A 25,002-nucleotide genomic window follows, 5' to 3' on the forward strand; every position below is an offset into this window, starting at 1 on the left:
AGGTTCCTGAAAAGATATTGCTAAATATTGCTATTGCAAAAAGAGTAAAACCCTCAATATATACTGTTTAAAACTCCATCCTTTTAACAAATCTGTTTAGGAATATTTGACAACATAGTAAATGCATCAAAATTACCTGGTATACAATGTAAACAAAGCATAAGTGAGAGAAGAGCATATACTCCTCGTGGTTTCATCTTTCTGGAAGCGAATCCTTGACTGCATGCGGTTATAATTCTACGTTTGGGTTATACGTCGCGATAGATAAATAACCCGACTTGCCAAAGGCAGGACGAGCTTCATGAGCAATGAAGCAACCTCGCGCCGATTAATCGGGGGATGTCACATGGATGCGAACAAGTGCAGTGACAGAAACATGACACATGAAAACAACATGCCTTTCCAATGTGTATGCCTTTCTTTCTCAGCGTCCGGAAAGGCACAATTTAATTTACAGTCGAGATGGACATTGATTACCATTTTATGCGGTTTCAAGTTAGATTTATGAAATTGTTCGCATACAGCCTAGATATAGGGTTGTCTCACAAAAAGGCATTCCGCATATACTGCATACATATATAAATTGATAGGAAATTGAAATACTGGTTTTTAATATTCGGTTGAGGAGACACGCCATTAACCGCCGTTTTACATAAACATGTGCACGGTAAGTGAACACTATAACCACAGGGTGGCAGTGCTTACTCATTTCATCTTAGCAAGGCGAAGACATTAATGTTGTAATAATATGCAACTTCTGTGAGGGAGAATATGTGTCGAAATACCCTTTTGACAAAGAAATTACATGTCTGAATATTAGGTGTCTTACCATGTGGATAGCATGAGTACACACACGCGCGGGCACACATACACACACATTGTATGCTCCATTTGCATTTCACTACAGGCCAGTCTATGTCCACGTGGAACAGAGCCCAATACAGAAGCATTTCCCAGCAGAGAACACCAATACCTGTGAAGTCAGTTAATGATTTAACAGATAGTAATGTTTAGAATGACTTGAGTTCGAGGAAGTGGTTTCTGCTGCAGGAAAGGTAACGTAAAGATGAGGGATGCACAGCGATTATAAGATTCATATACACACCTCCTATCACTCTTTGTGCTTAATTGTCTTCCCTTTGTTAGAGAAACACATACATGTAAATTAGCATTCAGCATTGTAGCTGGCAACTGACAGATTCTTGAGAACCACCACATTGACGCCTCAGTGCAGAAAGATGACATCCCTGGTGAAGGATGTGGATAGGACAGGCCTCCCAGTGGATATATCAGGATGGAATTTTGCCGAGGAGCCTCTGGCCCCTGCTGTAGCAGCATGACTAGGTGCTCAGGATCACTGCAGAGTCCATTTCCTGGGTCGTCACTGACTACTGGAGGGCAGAACCAGTTAAGCTGGCGATCTGCCTAATTAAAGTAGAGGTCGGTGCCGGTAAAGATCAGGTGCAGAGATTTTGCAGGGCTGTCTCATCATGGGACAGAAGAGAATGAGAGCCATCCGGAATAATATGAAGGCTGCAGAGTGAGCCTCAAGGTGGCTATGGATTAAGAGGGCAGATTCCCTGGGTAACAGCTGCTAGGGCAGAAGTTGAGGTCTGATCAACCTTAGTGAGGATGTATGCTGTTCCACCCAGGAAACATATATAACAAACACTGATGATCTGCCCTAGTTTAGCATAGAGAGTTGTTTCACTACTACTGAAGTATCTGATATTTGTATGATGCAGACCTCTTAAAATATGACACGAAATAGTGACAAGAAAACACAAACACAGGCACATCCCCACACACAAATGTATTGCAACAGAAAGCATAGCAATATACCATAAAACTGGTACACCTGGGTAGTCCCCTGTGAAATAAAGTTCTGTTAACTTCTGTTAATCTTGCATTGACTAATCAGCCTGAATGAATCGCAGCATCACCACATTGCAAACTTCATGGTGATTTACATGCATTGCATTCTTTTCAGGGTGTGGAGACAGTTTTTGATCATAAACAGATGTGCTCTACTGGGTGTTACTAAAAGGACTGCCGTCCAGCTTGAAGGAAGCTCCTGCTTTTGTTTACGTATTTAGGGCTTGTACCAGTGTCCCAAAGGAACCTTGGTTTCCTGCTCTGGTCTCAAGACACACTTGCAGAGGCACCACCCTAACTGGTTTACTAGAATATCTGGGCTGAACAAAATGTTCTTGTTCAGAGATAATAGTTTAGCATAGAAGTATATTTTCATCAGTGATTGCAAAGGTTACAATGTAGTTTTATATACTTAATACTTTCAAAACATACACAGCAAAAGTGTGAAAATGCATATTCTTAGATCTTGGGAATGAGTTGGCTTTTTATTCAGTAGTCTACTTCCTAGGTGGTTCAACTTGAGCTGAATGTACCTCAACCAAGGTGAAACACAATAATTGATGTAAAGGAAATAATAATGATTGGACGATGTGGCTGAAAATTAAACTTCAAGGTCTTGGCTGTGTCAGGTCAAAACACCACCCCCTTCCAAGGTCTGTCTGCTATGTTGGTGGCTATGTAAGTGGTGTAAGGTGTCTGCTTTGTAAGTGGTGTAAGGTGTCTTGCTTTCCTCTAGTAGTAAGGACAAAATGTACAACACATTTATATAAGATTGATTATCTGTTTTTATCTCAGAAACCACCCATAGATGAAATGGAGAAGTGAAAACACACAAGGATAGCATCCAGACCCATACAAGACACCTGCTTTGCACACACACCAGCAGATACCTCATGAAATATCGCAGATTATGTGTTTCCTTGCCAGTGGTTGAGGTGTCTACACAAAGGCAGAGCTCCGTCTACCATACTCGGTTATCCCCATACCAGAAACATGCAAGGTACACATTGTGTATTTAAAGTTTTAGAATAACTTACAAACAATGCCTAATCTGTTAGTTTAGTTGTTTGTGCTGCTTGGCAGCGGCAGGTGATTTTACTATCAAATGAATCCTCTGACGGAAGTGGACATGACACGGCAGACGGTTTAGGCTGTGAATGATATCTAACAACCCTTTCGACAGACCAGAGGGTAATTTAACTCTCAAATGAATCCCCAGGAAATGGAGGACAGCTACTGGCCTCATGGTTTGTGCTATCTCCACTTACATCTTGGGGTCAGGGTTTCTCAAACATGTCCATGTTTTTTTGTAAAGAGGGAAAAATGTAAAGAGGAGTTATTGAAAAGAAGGATATTTCCATGATATGTGTGGTATTATGAAGAGAGGAAAACTATTTTATCCCCAGAATGGTGCCTGGCAGGGACCCCTTTACAGTTATAAAATAATGTTATTTCCCTGATCAGCCTGTTACTTAGAAACAAAGCAGATGTATACTTTTTGTAAATTACATCAACAGTTTATAAATTAAAAAATCATTTAAAAAAGTTAGTAAAAATCTACACAGTGATTTTTGAAAGAAGAGGGAGAACAGAGCCTAGATTTCTAACACACAGGCCCCTCCCTCTTCTCTAGGCCAGTGGTCTGGAAATTCCAAGATGACTACTCTAGATGAAGAATTCTTGACAGAGCTACACAACAGGAGAAGAAGGGAGGAACAAGGCTGAGTGTGAGAGAGAGAGAAATGAAATCCCCGGTTAAAATAGCTGTGGATTTTTAGAAGGAAGTAACCAACCAGTTCCCTTTTTTTTGTGCATGCGTGCTCCCTCTCTCTCTGTCTTTCTCCCTCTTTTCCTCTCTCTCACACACACCGTCTCTGTCCCTGTTTCTTTCTCTCATGCTGACTAATGACTCTGATAGGAAAATCTGCGTAGCTTATCAGAAGTGACACTTTGTTTCCTCTTTTGTATGGAACCTTATGCACACCCAAACATTCAAATCAGGGATACTATAGCATAGAGCTGCAGCAATGCTTCACATATAAAAGAACTAACTAACCAACTACCTAAGGATAGGTGTTAACCAAGGTCCAGTGTTCACCACTGAGAAACAACTCCACACCCTCATCTTCTTATCTCTGTAACTCTATTATTAATATCAAAGACATTTTTCCACAACAGTTCATGATTTAAATAAAATTAGCTCAGTGTTATACAACCATGCTTATCAAGTCTCTGTTCTTAGTCAGCTTTCCAAGTGATATTAAACCAGGTTGACTATTATTTTGCATTTAACACAGAAATCTAAAAGAATACATTTTATAAAGCGTAAGCAGACTGGATGAAAGTGGAATGGAGAAGGTATGTATTCAGACATAGATAACAACTCAGGTTTAGAGTAATGAAAGCACTGTAATTCTCAACTCTATAGAGCCAAGAATAACCAACATGGCAATCTTTCAGACATCAGCGTTTAAAAAAAAGAAATTTTCAGGAAGAAAGCTGTTATTGGATAAGTGATTCCTTTGTCAAAAACTCTAACAACCACTACACATGAAAAGAAGCACATCATGTCTCAGTAAGTTAGATAAGGTTCACAGCTGGGTGGCTCATTTAAATTAATACATTGATAAAACACATACAATATAATAAAACCCTTTACTGAAACTGCTTAGTTTGATTAACATCCAACTCCTCAATATATTTTGTTTTGCAAAATTGCCCTAATTGGAATTCTGACAAACAATACGACCTAATTTTATAACTATAGTTGTATATTAAGTTATATCAAACAGTTTTTACATCCTTCAGTGACAGGCATGCTGTTTGACTCATCTACAACAGCACACATGGTTTCTTGGTGGTAGTTGGCTGTGGATTGAGAAAAGCACGCACAGCCTCAGCAAACACCTCCTTTATACCATCTTGGTTGAGAGCCGAGCACTCAAGGTACTTGATGGCCTGGATTTGTCTGGCCAGCGCCGTGCCCTGCTGTTGGGTGACGGTGGTCTGGTTCTGGTCCTTCAGCTTTTTCAGGATCTCAGGGTCGTTCCGCAGGTCCTTCTTGGTGCCCACCAGCAGGATAGGCGTACTGGGGCAGTGGTGTGTCACCTCGGGGTGCCACTTGTGCTTGACATTCTCATAGGAGGGTGGGCTGGCGATCGAGAAGCAGATGACAAAGACATTCGTCTGGGGATAGGAGAGGGTGCGGAGGCGGTCATACTCTTCCTGCCCAGCAGTGTCCCACAGGTTCAGACTAATAGTCCTACTGTCCACGGTAACCTGGGAGCTGTAGTTGTCAAACACGGTGGGGATGTACTCGCTGGGGAAGGCGTTGGTCGTGTAGGAAATAAGGAGACAAGTCTTCCCGACAGCTCCATCGCCGACCACTACACACTTTATACTTTGCATGTTGGCACCTTCACTGCTTTATGCACCTGCAGCAGAGTACAGACAGAAGGTCACATACAGGGTTTCACAAGAATGTGTTTGTTCATGTTTATGTTAATAATTCTGGATCCAGTTTTGTCTGTTTCCAAAATGCTATCTTAATGAGAGATAAAGTTAAAAAGATGTTGAAAAACTTAAATCCGCTTTGTAGCAGTTAACTGATGCTGATGAAATTGCATAGGAGAATACATGAGCTGTACCATCACTAAAAATGGTGAAACAAGTAGAGCACACAATGCACCACAGAGGGACTTGGTGGTTTGAATAATTCTCACACCCTATAAACAGTAGCCATCTCACACTATTCACACCCCTGCCTTGCCGGTACTGCAGTCATCTGAGTATATTTATACTGCTGTGGTAAGACCTAGTTATTATAAGACCTAGTCAAGTATTAGTCTCTCAGAATGACTGGCGCTTACCAGTATCTTTTGTGTAATAACTTCTGTATTCGGCATTAACATACTAAAGGGTATTTGAGCACTCATTGCAGAGTGAAAGCTGTCCTGAACCAAATTCGAACTCGCAACCATGGGCATGTGAGACGGGCGTGCTAGCAAGGAGGTCAAATATCAAAGCACTATATATGCTACCTGTTGGCTACCGTCACATTAACAATTTGTGACTATTTCATGAGGGATTATATTTGCCTACTGAAAATGAATATTCATATGCCAATAGTTATATGATCTCCACAAGAAACAATGCAAACCACTCTTAATGTAGCATTTGCAGGAAGCAACTGTCTAGAGATCCAGGCTTGATCTGGTGCAAACCACATAGTCAGTTTGAGCTGCTATCTGAGTGATTTATCCTGCTCATATCACCAGAATCAAATGTTATTCACTATTAATGCAACCTTTTAAGGATTTACTGGTATCTGTTAATGTCCCCACCAGTCATGCGGAACCTATTGCACAGACCTACACTTCCCGTTTTCACATAAGCAACTACGGTAGAATTGAGAGATTGACAAATATTTAGAAACATTCTCACACTTCTTAAAACTAAGTATGTGTCACAGTAAACATGTATGGAAGTTAAACAAAACATAAACATAAATCAATAAACTCTCTCTCTCACCTACATTCAAGCACACACACACACACACACACACACACACACACACACAGTCTCTCTCTTCTAAGATGCTGAAATACATAACAGGATCATTAATCATACTTGTAGTCGACATTCAGATAAAAACTGTCGGACTCTATGAGCCGGTTCCGGGCAATCGTCGAGCACAAAACAGGTGAAAACAGTTCCTAGTTACAAACATTTATCTTTTAATCATGAACAAGAATCTTATAAAGAACAGGTTGACAGGTGAAACAGGTACAATTATTTTCGCATACATGACTTATTCGAGGGATTCATAGGCTACAAACTGCGAACATGGTTGAGTTATCAGGGTGGTGACAGTCGCCTTGACACAGAAGTAGCGGACCTGTCACTCAAGCTATTGCCTTGGCTGCTCTGCCCTATGCAACTTTTCACATATCACTACAAAAACAGCCTCTATGTAAAGTAAACACAATAAAAGAGAAAATCTCACCAAACATACTCTTTATCCAGCGAAAGCTCTTGACGTGTCTAGCGTCGTCTCTGTTGAAAAGTAGAAGGAGAGTTCGCTTTGAAGGAAGTTAGTGCAGCTCTCAAAGAGGAAGTAAAACACAAACAGTTGCCTATATTAGCCTACGCTCGAATGTAGAGCTATTGACTAAGTGGGTGAACTGCTTGACTGGCGTATTTCAACACTGTCTATCCAAACTGACTGAGTAGCCAAGGCTAAGGATATGGATTATTCTCTGAACAGTAGGCTATAGGTTGTAGAATTATATTTAATTCTGGTCATTTATATGCTGTTTGTCAAGGCCTGGTTTTTGCAGACTAATTGCCTAATTATTAAACACATGCATGCACTTGCAACCTGTCCTAGACATTCAGTCAACAAGGCAGTCTTACCCAATTGCATGTGCATGTAAAAGGCCTAGGTTACAGTCAAGTTTCAATAAATCATGAGGCATGTTGTTAACAGAGGAGACTATGTCTTAAATCGATTAGCCTATAAGCCATCTATACGGGCCTAGTCTTGGAGCCAGGCTACTGCCCACCAACACAGCCAACGTAGAGAACTAGGTGACAAAATAGCCTAGTGTTCAGTGAGCATACTCGCCATAATGCGAATTGACAACATACGCAACATTTTGCAATATAGCCTACTAGCCTATATTTCCAGTGTTTATAACCAACAACTTAGTTAAACATAATATACTGAAGAATAGGCGTGGTGTTCAACAAAGCTTATGGGCAGATTCAAATATAGATCCAGTCTTTATCCATATTATGTTTTATTATGGATAGCTGTGCATATAAAAGGCCTCTAAAATAATGTTATTTTCAAATTATTTAAAATATATAATTCATATCAGATTGACATGGTTAATCAGAAGAGTTTGGGGAAAGCCTTCATTCATTGTTTAACCTCTGTTGCTTTTTTGAGCAAATGTGTAGCCTATGCCGCAGGGTGGCGTCATACTTGCGTTTAAATGTGACAGTGCAGAAAATATCATCGCTTGTTTTTTTGTCTTCCATTACGCTAGGAGGTAGTAAAGATAACATACTTGAACAACGCGCATTTTGCAATTTACAGCAAGGACCTGTGAGATGAAGCAGGAACTGCTGCATCGGGACATGAGTGGAAGCTGCAGCTGGGTCGACCTGATAGATATTTGAAACCTCGCGCTGGAATTTAGTGGACTCAATCAAAGGAACTAGTCTTTTCTTCATTTCTTTGTGGAACCTGAATCTTGACATTCCATTTAAGGAGGACTCCAGTCAGGTTTTACAATGCAGCGAAAGGACGAACCCAGTTAGGGACCCACACTAGCCTAATGCTGCTAGCTGTCAGCTGGACCAGCCATCAGGCGGCCTCTATATTGCTTTAACGTACCTTCACATCTACCGAGGGAATTGCCAAGACCCAAGTAAGGAGCACTCCAAGTTAATCTCATCCTGCAGTTTGTTTAAACTGACTTTTACTGAATAGGTTTGATCGTCATTACATCTTTTGTTGGTGCTATTTTTTGCAAACCCGACTGACCAAGCAATTAACTAGTCCGTCGTTACAGACATAACATTTGCTAACGTGACGTTAATGGTAGATGATACAGCAGCTGGTATTTATGACCTAATGACGTGCTTGTTCTCTCTAAAAAAGATGCGAAGGTGATATTTTCGGCCGTGACAGTTCAGTACAACGCGTGATATCGAGTAAACTAACACAGTACACCAAATTCACTAGCGCCTTGGCAAGCTTGATAGCTAACTGACGTTAGACAACTTCAAGCTAGGTCCCGTCCGTCCCAACCACAATGGTAACGTGAAGAAACAAACAGGTGACGTGAATAGTTACCATTCCAACGAGTAACGTTAGCTACTTTTATTAAGACAGTGACTTGATATCAATTGACTGTTGTATGAGCAGAATATTTACTCGTTTGTTGCAATATGTGTCATTCGCTTGGTAACGTTTGCTAATTAATTAAACTATTATACCTAGCTATCTAACTAGCTAACGTTAGCTAAAATTCTTACCACATTAGATTGGTCAACATTAGCTAGCTATCTGCCCGTTAGCTCGTCAGATTTAAAACTGTGTCAAAGCTACGGTGGGAATATAAAACTAGTTTGTTAGCTACATGTGTAATACATCCCCCAGCCTGCCTATAGGTTATTCTGGATCTCATTTCTTACTCGTTTAAATTCCCGAATGGCGTTAGTGACGATTGCACCGCAACTATGATTAGCTATGGCATTATGTACATTCCATTCCAGACAAGTTTACCAGGTAAAGGAGAGCAGTTAGGTACATTTCAGAAGTCTTAGTCTATGAGTGGTGGTGTCATCTCTTGATGTCTTGTTACTAATAGAATTCACAAATTAGTATAGTTAGTCCTTCGATTTTAGGCTACTATCGACATGACTAGGATTAGGCAAATCGGCATTGTACTATTGTTAATTTAAATCGACTAATTTAATTTGTGGTGGGTATCAACAGCGTTTTCGCTTGTTATGTAATGCACGGGGTAGCACAGGTTGGTAGCTAGTAGGTGTATCCTACCAATGGGTATAACTACTCAACCATAGAGTATAAGACGGTTAACTTTGGATAGCATTGATGAACATCTAAATTCAAAACGATAATTGTGGCAGAAGCCTTTTCCATGCATGCTCTTCTTTTCAGGCAGACTACATGCGAATCTACGTTCCCTTGCGTACATTGTGGTATGGAAATGTTCAGTTAACATTTGGGCTAGGAGCACGCGTCCATTGACTTGTCAAGTGGTGCGTCATCATTTATTTTCGACTACTTTAGGCCTAATCATAGATTCCAATTAGTGGGATTCAGAGTGAAACATATTTTGCTCTCCTTTTTTATTTTTGTCAAATAGCTCATTTGCCAACAAAATATTCACACAAGGACTACGGCTCCCTTTTAATAATAAGATTTAAGGAATGATAACTAAGAGGGTGCATGTATTTTAATTCGCTGAGGATTATTTTACAGCTCAGCACTGTTTGAATGTTGTGGGTGGTGACGAGAGGCTGCAAATTAGTGCAATGGTAGACGAGTAAACAGGCGTGAAGAAGATGAGCTGGCAAGCTAATAAGTAGATGAGGAATTTAAATGTACAGTTATAAGAATTAACAGTTCACTAAACAATCTCAACTGCATTGAGATGCAGCATTACTTAGTCTATTTGTTCTGCATTTGTAATGTTCAAAAACAATCTTTCTTTCTTTAAAACTAAGTACTTGGAGAATAAAACAAAACAGAATGTTTTTAGTAATTTTGAAAGCTGAATTTTTGAGGCTCGAAGAACATTCATTTTAATTATCTTTCCTCCCTGTTATCATAAACCAGCCATTAATCTGCTCTTTTCCACTTCAATCCAGAAAAATCCCAACTATGGATTTCAGCAAATCGGTGACCTTGTGGATTTTATGTCTATGCTTCCTGGGAGAGAGTTTAATGGAGAAGCAGGGTTCTGTTGATGGTGAACAACAACATACTGACAGTAGTGTGTCAGGTAAGTTGTGTTTTTTTCCTAACTAAACAAGATGTTTGGAATAATCAATTTGTGTAGTTCAAATAAGATTGCAATATGTGATTACGTTTTTGTCAGAAGATTAAAACCATGATGGGTAGTCACAGCTAGACTTTATATGCTTGGAAGATGGCAAGAGTGACTGCTGACTGGACACGTTTTCTGCCCCACCTCAGTTCCTGCTCATTGTTAGCCCTGGGTTATTATGAAGCTTGAGTAAGCTACAGGGTCAATAGTGGCAAAGATCCTTCATTTTCACGATGCCAATCCTTGTTATTTCACATTTTGTACCATGGTAAATGTTTGTTGCTTGTGTTTAAAAACTGACAGAGCATAATGTAGTAGAGTTTATCTAAGCTTGGTATGCGTCTTGCCATGAGCTGGCTAACTTAAGGTAGCTTGCTCAGATCATTTATGTAGATAGCAGACATGTCAGGAAAGTGCCTTGGACTAATCAGGGACAGGCCTACTGGAGCTGCAGTCATGCCGTGACATGTTGGTGTGAGCTTAAAAGTTTAAAGTTTAGAGTTTAGTTAGCAGTTCTGTACTATATAGAATATAGAGGGGAAAGAAGCACTGTGAACAACAATGCTATTTAAACCGCACCTCAAACTGTCTAATTTAAAAAAGCCTGTTGTCCATGATGTGACCTTTTTAAAGGTATTTCTGTACAATAAGCTGCACAAACGATCTATGCGGACTTCACTTTTTTGGTGGCACCGTGGCACGGTTATAGTAGAACTGGAGAAACCGGTTGTTTATAGACATTGAGAGTTTGACTTAAGTTCTCCTCTATCTCATATTGTGTATTAAATGTCCAGAATATCTTGAGGTTGCATTAACTTCTGGATTTTGGGCCTTGTGTTTTTGGCCTTCTTTAGTTATATTTGATTTTGAGTTATATTCGATGACCAACTTCCAATTTCTCTAATGTAGCTTCTGTGTCAAGGTCTTGTTGGCTCACGCTCTGTAACAACCTTTCCTTATATCTGTCCTGATCCTGAATCCTTACCAGTACTGTGGCTGAGTTCATTCCTATTGTTAGGATGGTAGACCTGAATATTACAAGACCATCCACCTTATCTCTATTTAACAATTGTGTCTAAATGTAGCCTTGCTTAGAATAGGCAGAGTATGCATTCTCCATTAGGCACAGTCCTCTGTGAGATCATGACACCGTCAAATAAGGGGGATGTCTGCACTTTGGTATCATGACCTTGTCCATTCCTCTTTGTGCGCTGGGAAAGTGTGTCCGCACCTTCCTTTACGTGTCAGCTGGCTCTGTTTACGTAGGATTCCCCTCATCTGGATTGGCCTTACACTCAAGCACAAGCATGTCTTTGAGTTCACACCTTCATACCTTTGGTATGAACTGTAGGTGAGGAGGCAAATGTGCGTAAAGCACAAAGGTCTGGCCTCTTACCTGATGTGCTCTGGCTTGCTCACTTGTGGTTTGGTTATACTCCATTTAGCCCAGAGCATGGTTTCGCTGCTGTTATTCAAGCATCACTGCTGAAATATGTGTGAATGAGGCAGTGTTCTTTCTCACCGTAGTTAATAATTAGCATTTGGAATGGTCACTGGGGTATCAGAAGGTTTTTGTGTCTGTTCTCTCTACGATGTGACGGTACACCTTTCTCCTTATCATTTTTACCTAGCTTTGACCATGCAATCCCAAACTAGTCAAAGGAGAGATAAAACAGGTCAAGTGTAGCAGAGTTTCAGTCAAGCTCATCTCAACTTTGAGTAAACTGAGAGGCAAACCTCACTACAAATCTCACCTAAAATGAAAATCTAGGTCACAAGCTGCATTTTTGCATAGATATGTAGACCGTACTGAGTTGCTTGACATGATAACATGTCCGTATAAAACTGTTTTTGCATAGTACATATCTGGCATTGACATATTCTGGACATTATGACACTCCAATTAGGTAAGGGGAGACGAGCAGAACAAAGCTAACTTGTTTTGGCTTGCATTTCATGTTAGTTACCCAAGTCTTTCATTAACTGGTGTTAAGATATGGAATTCATCTCCATTTGCAGACTTAATTGGGTGAATGAAATATTAAGCTTTAATATTGAATGTTTTAAGGCTTTATTGAAATGTGTATTCAAATGGAATTTTTATTAAATCGGCTACATAATGAATAGTCCTGTCTTGGTGACGACTGCCCAGAGTTGATATTAGTGGCCTCCTTCAGCTCCCCCACCTTGGTCAGGGGCTTTACACAAAATGTAACCATGTGTCAATCTTATGTTCCAGATTTATCTATTTTAAAGTTTGGGAATAGAGCTTGTACCAAATGTTAAGAACATACAATGTAAAAGTGTATTTTGAGGAACTCAACTAACTGCAGTTAGTTGACCTAAGTATACTGAGTAGCTGCAGCAGTACCTGTGAAGACCTGCCCTTTCCTCAACAAAATAGAGTTTCTTAACTCAATCGAATGACTGCAGAGTCCAGAAAGAAGCCATAGCGATATCAAATTAATATGCCATTAATCTGTCATTTTAGAGATAACACCACATGGGAGAGACTGTAAAACAGTAATAGTACACAGATGCTAAGTTGGCTCACAAGCTATTGGCCACTAGCACTGATAGCTAGCTTTATGGCTCTGACACACTAGCCATCTTGGACTTGCACTATAAACCCCTTATGTGGACACATCCCGGGCACATTGCACTCTGGGTATGCGTATTTATTTATTTTTAGTCCTGCCCGTTGTGGCAAATCAGGTCTATAATATTGTGTGGTTGTGTGAAGGGTAGTCAGGGCACTGTCTTGGGCTGTGCTGAGGTGTGTTGGTGTTCAATGATTTAATTGTCATTGATTTATAGTGTTTGGTATTCTTATTAGTTTTTGTGTGTTACTGGGGAAGTAGCCTGTATGCATTGGTAGTAAGGAAAGGACAGTAACGGTGGCAGACCAACGGGGCCTTCTCTGTTGGCCTAAACATTTTCAAAATGATTGTTCCAGCTCTCCAGGTCCAGTCCGTGTGTAGCTCTGAGGATAAGGAGGCTTTTTACAGATTTATTTTTTTCAGCTGTGTTGAAAATGTAACTGCTGGTTCAGTGTATTTGATGGCTGAGCCTGATCGTTGATTTATGAGAAGGCAGTGGGTTTTATCATATTAAATCAGAATAATGATCAATTTTGGATTCAATTTACAGTTGGTGGTGGTCCCGTGCTATGACCACGGTTCTGTCCACTTCTTTTTCTGTGTTATGGCTGCTACTGGCTTACTCTGATATCAATGTAGTGAATGAAGTGAAGATGGGAATCTTGTGGCTTGCATTCACACTTGAGCCGTGGCAGAAGCTTGTCGGTTGCCAGGGGATATATTATCCCACAAGGCGCCAATACGGTTAATTAGCATCAAATAAACAGCTCTCAATACAAGTGGGAATTGGGCCTAAGAGAGCACTATAGTTTGGAAGTATCCATTACTGGTATGTCTTCTCAGTTGGTGAAATGAGCTTTCAATGTCAAGATGTTTGTGGGCGGAATACAGTGTTCAACATGAGTAAAAGAGAGGTTGGAGGAGTTTAAGGCAGGTTGACCCATACGTAGGCTGCATGCCATAGGATTAGCTTTAAGCAGATCATATCAAAATGTTCCATTAAGAGGTTCAGGAATTTGTTCATGGTATGACTTAACAGATATTTATGCTGCTTATAGATGTGGAACCTTTGAAATGATCTCCCTTGGAAAGGTCAGATATTTTCTCCATTTGAGTGCAGCAGACAGGTTTGTTAGTTTATTTCGATAATCCTTTCTGAAAGCATATTGCTGATCTCAACATCATATCTAACCGGTCAGCTTTTCCTAAAGAAATTAATCTGATCTCACAGGCAGGGTAAAGATGCAGTCCGTGTTGGCTGTTGAACCCAATCAAATTGTACCCCTCCCTTCTGTGCTCCTGAAACACCATGTTGATTGCCTGCGATTGTTAATGGCTCAGTCCGAGCCATTATGTTTGTTTCCCATTTAAAGAGCCAGGGCTGTGTACGAACACCAGAGTTTCTTTTTTTTTTTTTTTGTGCAAACCCCAAAGTGTATAGGGTCAGAATCACAGACTGCACCTTTCAATTACTTATTACTTCATTATGTCCTTCTCTGAGCTCACATCCTCGTACTACTGGTAAAACCCCTAGGTGAAGGTGAAGGCAGCTCATAAGTCTTGTTTCTTACGTCTGACTTGCTGATATGCATTGTACGGTATTAGTTTCTAGTTGTCTGTGTTGTGCATGCCAACCTAACACACAGTTTCTGACTCCTGTCAGGTCAAGAAGATACCCATTCCTTAACAGACATGGATGAGCATAAAACAAAAGCCAACCATCAGGTTCTGGTACATTCAAATATCTTTCTTTTGAAATACCAATCTACCAAATAACTGAAATTAGTATGTGACCATTATTAGGCCTAGTGTCCACCCATATCTGCACATCTTTCTCTCAAATTCTCCTAACTCCTATCAAAACTGGATGGGTATTAAATAGATTTGATTCATATGTCCATAGACACATTTCAGCCAGCCCTGTAGGCAGAACTTTCTGCTGCAGCTCTGGATTTAATCTTTAAGGGCATGATTCTCCCAATTGTGCCTTTTTGGTCCTTTTTGGGCGCCTCCAGTTACACAAATTTCAGTTATGCCTATTCTCCCCTAGGCTGTCCGATTGCGATGGTTTTGAAAGACAGCAAAGGGAGAACTCTATTATGACCAACCTCAAATGAATACATCTGTTTCTATCACATAAATTAAATGAACTAAATTACACATTTGCGAGGGGGCCTATTGATAAGGTTTTTGAGGAATTGAGATTCATGATTTTAAAAACTCACCTAGAAAAAATGCATATTTCAATGTCCCATCTCAAGATCATGTTGTGTAGCGTGTTACTAAACACTCAGTAGTCATCAAGTAATCAATCACCTTGTCATCGTTGACTGAAAATGAAGATGTGTTGTATACCTGTTGTATTTTTAACTAATATAGTACAGGAGACGGACATAAGTTTAACTATAACTCATTTATGTATCTCATTAGGCAAGTGACAGCAGCTTCACATAACATAGCCTACATAAAACTGATTTCTCTACCGTTCAGAAGCTTTACACTGACACCTAGTTTTGTGGTTCTGAATACAGTTTTAGGAAAGACCAATCCCCCTCTGAAACAAACCAGAAACAGAACACTAATTATTTGGATAAGGTACGTACGGCAGAGAATGTGGATGACAGTGGCTTGAAAGTTGTTCATCAAGGCGTCTGCACAAGTGTAAGTGCATTGCGTGTCGGTGAGCTCTTCTCCGTCTTTAATTGGTGTTGCGGAGTTTTATTCTAGTTGAACTGATTGCTTACCAGGCTTGTACGGCATGTGATTTAAAATGTATTTTTCGAATGTAATATACCTTAAGTTAGGCCTAATATGTTCCCTTATATTACATTGTTAATAGAAATAATGTACTGTTATTTCAGTAGATGAAATTTGATACACAAATATTGTGTTCTGACAGTGCATGTTAAAAATGTGCCTACTGCTGAAATAAAAGGCAATACGGTGTTTGGCCCTGTAGTGGGCCTTCACAGCCCTCAGAAGCACATTGCTGAAAAGCGTGCAAGTCAAGGGCATAATACGCTTAAATGGTGTTTACATAAGCATGAAGCCCGAAGCACGTAACTGCCTTTATGGCACGGAAATCATAGACTTAAATTTGCGTAGCTATGCAATATATATATATATATATATATATATTTTTGTACTTGCGCATATGGGAGAATCGTCACTTAAGAGACTAATGGCTGCACCACTCGAGCACATGTATCACATAAAAAACGTAGCAATAAAGCATGTAAGTTACATTCCCACGTCTGTGACAGACAAATATTGGATCAACTCCTGTAATAATTAGTCAACCAGTATTACCAAGATTTCATCCTCTGTGCCCCTCCCCCCAACTCTTGCTTTCTCTTGGTCTCTCTTTCTCTTGCTCTGTCTGTCTCTGGTAACTCGACAGCTGTATGGCCTTTTGGGATCTATAAATAGTTACAGGCTGGTTTTAGTTGATGCTGCTGGTATATTTAACAGGCTGTATGGTTTGTAGTTTGAACAGTAAATCTCCTCTCGTCACGTTGGGGTTTTGAAGAGTCTGGACCAGACCAGTGTTGGAGCTTTTGAAGGTGGTGGAATTTAGGATCATGAGTATTTAGTAGCTCTAGTTTTTGTTCATTCTGTGGTGAGAAATGATAAAGGTTCTGTGTTATGCATTTCTCCATATTTCAGCTCAAGAGTAGAGGGGTGTTTTCAGAATCAGATTTTTCATGCAGTCTCCTGAAATCTTCATATATTTTTATGGTTGGCTGGGGCTGTTGTAACCATGACCGCATGTTAACATTAAGTAAATACTAATCCATCTAGTGCTGAAGTCCAAAGACATTGGCTAATTTGGTGAGGGATGCCATGGTTGAAAAGCTCTGTTCACACACTTCTAATTTTTAGATGCTGTTTTGCTTTTTTTTTTGGATGATTCTAATTATAGCCAAACTTTAAACAAGGTAGATAAATGGAAGAACTGTATTGTGACCGCTGGCTTGTATGTTTTTATGTCATTGTCAACAAAACAGGACTGGACACTGTAGCTTTGACAACCAAATAGGGATGCCTGCGAGTCTCCTCAGACTTAGACTTCACAGTTGATTTATTTAACTGAACTAATTGTTGATTGTACAACAAGATTAATTTGGGGATTGATGCCAAAGATTCAGTGCTCTGCATACCGAGAGGATTAGAAAATATGACTGTGGAGAACTTTTTGCAACTGCATCACAATAAATTGTTGAAAACTTAATATGATATTTATGATGGTGTTTGTCTCTCTCTCTCTCTCTCTCTCTCTCTCTCTCTCTCTCTCTCTCTCTCTCTCTCTCTCATATCCAGAGCTCTGTCGCATTGACAAGCCTCTGTGCAAGGATGATAATGCCCTCCTCAGCTTCGAGGCCATCTGCAGCATCCACAAGCAGATGGACGACGATGCCAATGGAAACGTGGATGTGTTGGAGACGGATGGGGTGAGTGCAGTGATGGCACAGCTCTGGCTTGCTTACAGCAGTAACCCACCACCTCAAAACCACATTGACTGTCTTCCTGTCAGTCACAAAACCCTGAATGCGTGGGAGGCTTGTCCTCCAGAAGAAATAATGCGCTGCACCAGTTTTATGCATTTACCTACGCTTACCTTCGAAAGCCCTTATTGACAGTTATCCCTGTGTATCCATTAGGATTTAACCGTATAAGCATGTCAAGGGATAATGAGATGTCACTTACACCAATTGCCTTTAATTGACTTTACTCCTGCTTGGGAGATGTAGTGGTCTTAAACCCAATGAGATGAGATTAAAGTGCCCATTAAGTGTTGCTTTGACAGTTGTAAGGGCTTTGTGTGTGTACACAATGGTTAATCCTTTATCTTCTTCTGATGAGGCGGTCCTCCTTTTACACCGCCTCCTCCACCTCCTCCTTCATGGGCGTGGCTGAATGGTCTGGTATTCAGGTTGAAAGGGAAAGGTCAGGGCCTGTCAGAGTGCCACTGTAAGTAATCCGTCTGCAGATGGACTGAGCCGCTGCCGACATTGTCATACTTCCCCTCCATTGTCGGCCTGGTGCTTAAACCTATTGCAAAAGGGCTGCTCCTCTGCTCGCCCTGAGCTCCAGCAGCTGCTCCCTTCCCCAACACCGATCCGAGCGGCTCCTTTTACAGCAGCGTCCGACCAGGCACAGCATGGGCGGCCATTCCAAGCACGCCTCCTCAACATGCGAAGGAGCCAAGAGTGGCAGTGTCAATGCTGGGCGTCGAGCCAGCCCCGTTGAAGTAGGCATGCACGCTCTTTCAAGCTGTGCCCTGATCAACGCAACACTGCCTCTGTTCGTCGTCTCCCCCCCACCCCCACCCCCATACACAACCGCCCACACCAATCTCCCCTGCCTTTTGTGGGTCTGGCTGTTGCCAACCGTGAGATTAAATACGCTGACTGCTCTTCAGTGACCTGACAATTCCCAGGTGGGGGGGATTCTCCTTTTTGTATTAATGGGAAGCGTCGGGCCACATATCGCTGTTCAGAATGGTCTGGTTGCTGTGGAATTCTTTGAAGTAAAAATGAGAAAATCTTTTTTGCTGGGGATTTGCCCTTTAGTGGCTATTATGTAGTACACTGGCATGGTCTTTGCTGAAGGTGGAGTTATGGGGGCACATGACTGACCTTCCCCTTTCCTAGCTTTGCCTGTTGCAAGATACAATATGTTGTGTCTGCTGCCAGACCTTGGTTATTCCAATAGTTTGACAAGCGTTTTTCTGCAAATCTATTATCTAGGCCTACAGCCATACCCCCTTGTTTACCATCCAGCCCTCTGAAGAGATTAGTAACTTTTCCTTTTCCAAAACAAAAATGTTTTTTTTACCTAGCCATTCACTTCAGAACCTTTGAAAAATGCAGAAAGAATTAAAGATTGCACCACTTCTACTGTTGTTCCAGTATTGCCTGGCAACAGCATGTTTAGGCTGCCAAATAATAATAAAGAGAAATCCAGACATGATAACATGGAGCCTCATGCTATCCTGCAATATCTATTACTTAAAAACCCTTCATAACAAATGCCTCTCCGATTACTGTTGGCGGTTAGCATTTAAGGAGCACAGCCGGCTATCGATTGGGCCATGCATAGCCACCAAGCAAACATGGCCTTTGCCCAGTCGCCAGTCGAGCAGATTGAAGTTACTGGCTTCCTATTTTGCCTCCAGCATCTGCAGTATTTAGTCTGCGAGCCTAGCTCACAATCATGTATGCTTTTGGTTTATGCACACTGAGGCTTTTAGTGCTGCTGAAGTCGTAGTGTGTTGTTGGAAATAGAACATTCTTTTTGCAATGTTAGCATTCTTTCCTCAAACATATATAAAGGTGATCTCTATAGCACTTCAGACATTTCACATCTGTCTACGAGACCAGAGAGCGAACCTGTGCGATAACCATAACCGTAGGTGTCCGGCTATGCCAGTGACTTTTACAGCCCTGGGGTTCCTCTGTAAGTTGTGGTTTATGAGGTCACACTTCCCTCAAGCTCCATTAGTGTTCCCGCCCAGGACTTGGGACCCGGTACACAGAGTGCAGGAATGACTTAAATCGGGTGTGTGTCACGCACACGGAGAGTGCACGTCTGAGTGCACACAGTTGTGTGTGTGTGTGAAGAGGGTCTTTATTGCTTATAGTTGTAATTCCCTCTTATAAGTGCTAGCTTAACCAGTAACAGATCCCTGTCAGCACTATTTTAGCTGAAGACAGGAAATGAGTTTGCAGCAGCCAGAGAGCGGAGCGGATGGATGTGCCTTTGCAGATTTCCAGAACACATCATGACTCTCCCACTTGTTGAGCTTTGCACAGCAATACATAGATATGACTGACAGCTCAATGTCTCTTCCTTCCTTCCTTTTCTCTCTCTCTCTCTCTCTCTCTCTCTCTCTCTCTCTCTCTATCTCTATCTCTATCTCTATCTCTATCTCTATCTCTATCTCTATCTCTATCTCTATCTCTATCTCTATCTCTATCTCTATCTCTCTCTCTATCTCTATATCTCTCTCTCCACAGTTCTTGAGAGAGGACCTGAATTACCATGACCCCAAAGCCAAGCACAACAGTTTCCATGGAGACGACCAGTTCATCAGCGTGGAAGACCTGTGGAATGTGTGGAAGGGTTCGGAAGGTATAGTGCAGTAGCTGTGCTTGTCTTCCCGGTTTCCTTCCATGGAGTGAGAATGAAATGGCCCTCAGGCCAAAAAGGCTGATTGCATCTGTTTGCATAAGAAGGGCTCTATAGCAGAGAGCACACACTCTCTCAGCCAGGACACAGTGTTCCAGATAGGCTGGACAGCTCCAGCTCCAGCTCTTCTCTGGTGGCCTCTCTTCTTTTTCTCTCCTTTGTTTCATCTACTCCTTTATCTTATCATTCTTTCTTGAAGTCTTTTTAGCATGCAGTGATTTAAGCCAGCTTTGTTTGTTTTCTTTTCTCTGTTTATTTGTTTGAATCGCTTTTCTTCTTTTCTTCACTGTCTGTCAGTCTGTCTGCCTCTGCCTGCTGTTCCTCCTCCTCTGTGTTTCACAGCTGTTGTGGCTGTTTCCTTTTTAAATATCTTTCTGATTTACGTAGATCAAGCTTGGCTTTTTATTTACTGTGTCCCATTTTGTTATCACTAATCCCCACTCTCCGAGGGAGGAACCTGAGATGGCACAGTGAGAGGCTCTGGGAAGCTAAGAGTGCAACGTGTCACACAGCCTGCAGCGTGGACAGTGAATGAGTGGCGTCATTGAATCTGTCACCACCACACGCAGACACAGATAGGCTTGTGTCCAGACATGCGTACACACACACACACACACGCACGCACCTTCTTCCTATCTCACTATGAATTCACAAATTCACACCTAACGATGCCTGGCACCCTCAGAGTCTCTAAGTGCTACCGTATCTTTCCCTCAGAGTGCCTTGGTGCTACCGTATCTTTCCCCTCCTTTGGTTGCACTGGGGCGCTGCACGTCTCCTCTTTCTCTAGTTGCATTTAATGCACACCGGCTCATGCTTCCTTTCTATTTTGCACACACACACACACACACCGTGTCAGTAACTCATGTTTTTTTCTTTCTCTCCTATCTTCTCCCTCTCTCTCTCTCTCCCCCTCTTTCTCGCTCTCTGGTGTCTCTGATTCACCCTGCAATGCAGCTCTTCCTCTAGCCTTGGCTCTGTAGCCATGAGGAAACTGGAGCTGTCCAAGTTAAGCGGCAAGCAGCATATTAACAGGCGCAAGGGCCCTCTCTCGACTCCCTGCCAGGCTCCACTCAAATGACTGGATCCTTTACACTATTTTTCTTGAGTCAAGGCCAGGGTGTGCCTTTTAAAACCTTGTTATGATAGAGGATGCCTCCCTGAGTGCCTGATAAACACACGCCAGTTTTAAGCAGTAGCCTACAACTTCACTGCTTTGGCTTCGTTAATAGGTTTACATGGGTTTATGCGCTGACTGTGTGCCCCTTGAATATGTATGCAAGGGGGATAGTGCACAGCTACCATGGGTTTGTAAATGTAATGATAAAAACATGCTTTTCCTTACCCTTTTTAGGTGCGCTTGTGGTAGCAGGGTGAAAAATCTGTTGTGCGGTTGTGGTATTCGTCAAAATATAAGATAAGCGTTCAGGATACTTATGCTATCTTTAGTGTCCGTGAAAAAAACAAGTGCTTCTTATCTTTGAGGTTTGATGTGACTTGATTGAGACCGATTTCATTCTCACTGACTCATCTTTGAGTAACATTTGTCAAGTGCATCATTATTACATAAGTGTAAAGGCGGTATGGCATCAAATGAGAGAGCTGAAAGATGGCCAACAATTCAAAGAAGCCATTTACGTGAGCAGGTCTTCCTGCTCACTGAAGGCAGCGGAAGACATTTAATACCTTGGCCACACATTCATGAGAAATCAGTGGTGATGAATGTCACAAATGATCCTCGCCATAGCCAAAGAGATTAGATTGAGGTGTGAAGAATATGTGAGATTTGTGCTATTTGACCCTGTGTAGGTAGGTCTAAATCCAGTGTTTCTTAATCATGCTGGTAGGGACCCACATCTGTTAGTTCTGTAAGGTTTATTCTGGCCTTTTATGTGGTTTGGGAAACAAAGTGTCATTTATAACGTGAAAGGTTCTGTCAAGTGCAAGGCTGTCAATCCCCAGGAATATATGAGAGGTTTGATGTCACACACCACTCTAATGGCACCCTTTTACTCCACAGTGTTCAACTGGACGGTGGATGAGGTGGTGGAGTGGCTCATCGCATATGTGGAGTTGCCGCAGTATGAGGAGAGTTTCCGCAAGATGAACTTCAATGGCAGCGCCATGCCCAGGTGACCGGCAACCTCTGCTCCAATCCAACCACACCACAATATAGAAGTGTATCAGGAGCAGTCAAACAGTAATCAGATGCTACCTGACCCCACTGCACACTTTGTTTTGGACTTCTTCCTTTTTTTTTTTTTACCACATTTGCCTTTGTGCTGCAGGTAACAATCATGTCAGGGCAGGAGAATAGAGAGCATCCTTCCCATGCAACCTGTAAACAGTCTCTAGCAACCGTGCTTCTTTTTTTTTTTTACACCCGAATTAGGCAAAAGCTAAGGAATGGTGTTACAGGCCTGCAATTCTAATGGTCTTCTGCAAGTGCCCAGGTTGTCTGTTGTGCTTACTCAATCTCTGTCTGTGTTCTCCAGATTGGCTGTGAAGAATGCCACTCTGACGGTCACTGTCCTGAAGATGTTGGACCGCAACCATGTGCAGAAGATTCAGCTCAAGGCCTTGGACACAGTTCTCTTCGGACCGCCACTGAGTAAGTCACATGGCTTCAGATCAGCAGTTCACGCTGATGTCAAACGTCTGTCCAGGGTTGATGCAGGGGTTATGTTATTTTATATTTATGGCTGTGTCTAGATTTTCATGCTTGCTGGTGATTTGGTGAAATAATCTTTAGTCCTTTACAAAACTGAAATGTAGAATTATGGAGAGATCAGCTGCCACTGGATTCTGAGAGGAATTTTGTACACAGGAGCAGTTTATCACATACCTGAACTTATCTCTGTTGCACCCCCCTTTCTCTTTTAACTTTGGCTCAGCTACCGACTGTCATTGTCTTCAGTTTTAAAGCAGCCATATTTTGTATAGCAATCAGAATCGTTTAAAATGGTTCTGTAATCTTCAGTTGCTTGTTTTTAGAGTAAGACTGAAACATTGAAAAGTTTGTTTTGTGGGGTGTGTGAGAAATGCCAATTTGTTTGCTTCAATAAGCTGCAAGTAAGGCCAGAAGTGAATCTCCTACAACTCAGTAGTCTGGGCACATCTCTCTGGCGCACTCTCTCTCACCCCCACCCTCTGTATGTCTCTCTCCCTCTCACTCTCTCAACCTCTCTGTCTGTTTCGCTCTTTGTCTTCGGAGCTCTCTTTAAGGTGCTGATCCAGAATGTGATCATTCAGGTTTAGCCAGTTGAAGATGTTCATGTCTGTCAGCTCATCAGCTTCAGTGTAGCGTGTTCGGGCGTGACCTGTCAGAAACAACTGTTGGGCAGTGCTACACAGCATTCGGAGACTTTTAAGACTAATGTGCTTTTAAGTCCTCTTCCCTGAGATGCCTCCTGCTGCTTGCTGGATGAGAATCACAGTGTGTTTCGATCCTGTGCCGCAGTACTGCTGTCTTTGAATGAATAATGAGTTTATGATGTAATACAAAATGACCACAGGTTTTTTGCGCTTTGAACTAGAGATGAAGAAATTAAAGGCTCCTTAGTAAGATCCGCTATGGTGTGGGAAAGATCACAGTGAAATGCACGGGGCAGGGGGGGGAGGTTGTCGAGTCCGAGTATGGGAGGAGGAAGTTTGTGCAAGCTTGCGTGTGTTTGTGTGTACGGAAGCTTTTGAGGGTCGAAGGATGGCGGCCTGTGTCTGGCATGTGTCATTGTGTGTGTGTGTGTGTGTGTGTGTGTGTGTGTGTGTGTGTGTTCGGTGAAGAGGCCCAGCTGTGCTGAAGCGGTCTGGAGGTGACAGCAGCTTGGGGAGAAGCCAGAAGGCTCGACAGAATCCCACCAGACTCCCACCAGGGGCTCTCACCCATTCTGCTTGTGTCTGCAACCTAGCGATGATGTTATTTGTGATAACTCTCCGTCATGTGTTTCATTATTGTGTATAGAAATAAATAACCAAACACTTTGAAGCCATAGATGAAATTTACATCCATTTTTCTTTGTCATCTGAATAACTCGAGGCTCAGACCTTTAACACATTAAGAAGCTGTGGAGTTTAGTCTCAATTATTTCTTGTTATGTTATTGTCCAGTGAGTTACAAGTAAGTAGTCTGGTTTTGAAGTGATTTGATCAAAACCAGTTTTTGCACCCATTCCCACTAGGGCTGGTGTTTTGTTGTAGAGCAATACAATACTAGTATCGCATAATCCACTGAGGAAAACACAGACATTGAAAAATGTTAACCAGCTAGACTGTTTTCTGAGTTCTGAGTGAAAAGAATGTAGTTGAAATGTTTGCGATATTCAGGAATTGGGATTTTTGCACTTGTTGCATTCCATACTCATTTCTGATTGCTGATTTTGTTGTAGAATTGAATTGCTATTGAGCAAGGTCAGATTTGACTGGCATTTGTACCACCGCACTGCAGTAATATTGTTGTAAGAACTTATATTGTATACGTTTCCTCAATGCATTCATTGTTGTGCCATTATTTAGGGCCCAAAAGCCTTTTAAACTACTTTCCTTTTTAAAAAGCCACCCAAAACGTGCCTCTGAGGACACCGGAGTCACCATCTGGCAAAGAGCTTGAGTGTTTACTCTGCGTTATGAAGGCATAGCTGGAGAGGCCCAGTTTTTATGACGGATGACGAAGGCCAAAGAGTGCACGCGTAATGGCTCCCATTAGCCCACATCAGTGACATGAAAGCAGGGGATTGAGTGCAGAAACTTGT

The 25,002-nt window shown here is 41.7% G+C and overlaps 2 protein-coding genes across 5 annotated transcripts; one reads left to right on the forward strand and one right to left on the reverse strand.

Moving 5' to 3' along the window:
- Positions 1 to 2,642: 2,642 nt before the first annotated feature.
- Positions 2,643 to 7,425, reverse strand: LOC122131751 (rho-related GTP-binding protein RhoG-like). 3 transcript variants are annotated; one of them, XM_042706417.1, is made up of 3 exons: positions 7,291 to 7,425; positions 6,881 to 6,930; positions 2,643 to 5,309 (listed from the first exon to the last, which is right to left on the reverse strand). In XM_042706417.1, exon 3 carries the CDS (start codon positions 5,281 to 5,283, stop codon positions 4,708 to 4,710), a length of 576 nt encoding a protein of 191 aa, XP_042562351.1. In that variant the 5' UTR covers positions 5,284 to 5,309; positions 6,881 to 6,930; positions 7,291 to 7,425; the 3' UTR covers positions 2,643 to 4,707. The 3 variants fall into 3 exon arrangements, with proteins under 3 accessions (XP_042562351.1, XP_042562352.1, XP_042562350.1); XM_042706418.1 differs by lacking the exon at positions 7,291 to 7,425 and having other exon boundaries at positions 6,890 to 7,067; XM_042706416.1 differs by lacking the exon at positions 7,291 to 7,425 and having other exon boundaries at positions 6,881 to 7,064.
- A 489-nt stretch (positions 7,426 to 7,914) lies between these two features.
- On the forward strand, positions 7,915 to 23,071 carry LOC122131750 (stromal interaction molecule 1-like). Of its 2 annotated transcripts, none has more exons than XM_042706414.1 (6): positions 7,915 to 8,312; positions 10,285 to 10,418; positions 17,384 to 17,514; positions 20,083 to 20,197; positions 22,275 to 22,386; positions 22,750 to 23,070. In XM_042706414.1, exons 2-6 carry the CDS (start codon positions 10,298 to 10,300, stop codon positions 22,964 to 22,966), a joined length of 696 nt encoding a protein of 231 aa, XP_042562348.1. In that variant the 5' UTR covers positions 7,915 to 8,312; positions 10,285 to 10,297; the 3' UTR covers positions 22,967 to 23,070. The 2 variants fall into 2 exon arrangements, with proteins under 2 accessions (XP_042562348.1, XP_042562349.1); XM_042706415.1 differs by lacking the exon at positions 7,915 to 8,312 and adding an exon at positions 9,572 to 9,672 and having other exon boundaries at positions 22,750 to 23,071.
- The last annotated feature ends 1,931 nt before the right edge of the window (positions 23,072 to 25,002 follow it).

Source organism: Clupea harengus, unplaced genomic scaffold (genome assembly GCF_900700415.2).
Source record: "Clupea harengus unplaced genomic scaffold, Ch_v2.0.2, whole genome shotgun sequence".
In the NCBI taxonomy this organism is placed as follows: Eukaryota; Metazoa; Chordata; class Actinopteri; order Clupeiformes; family Clupeidae; genus Clupea; species Clupea harengus.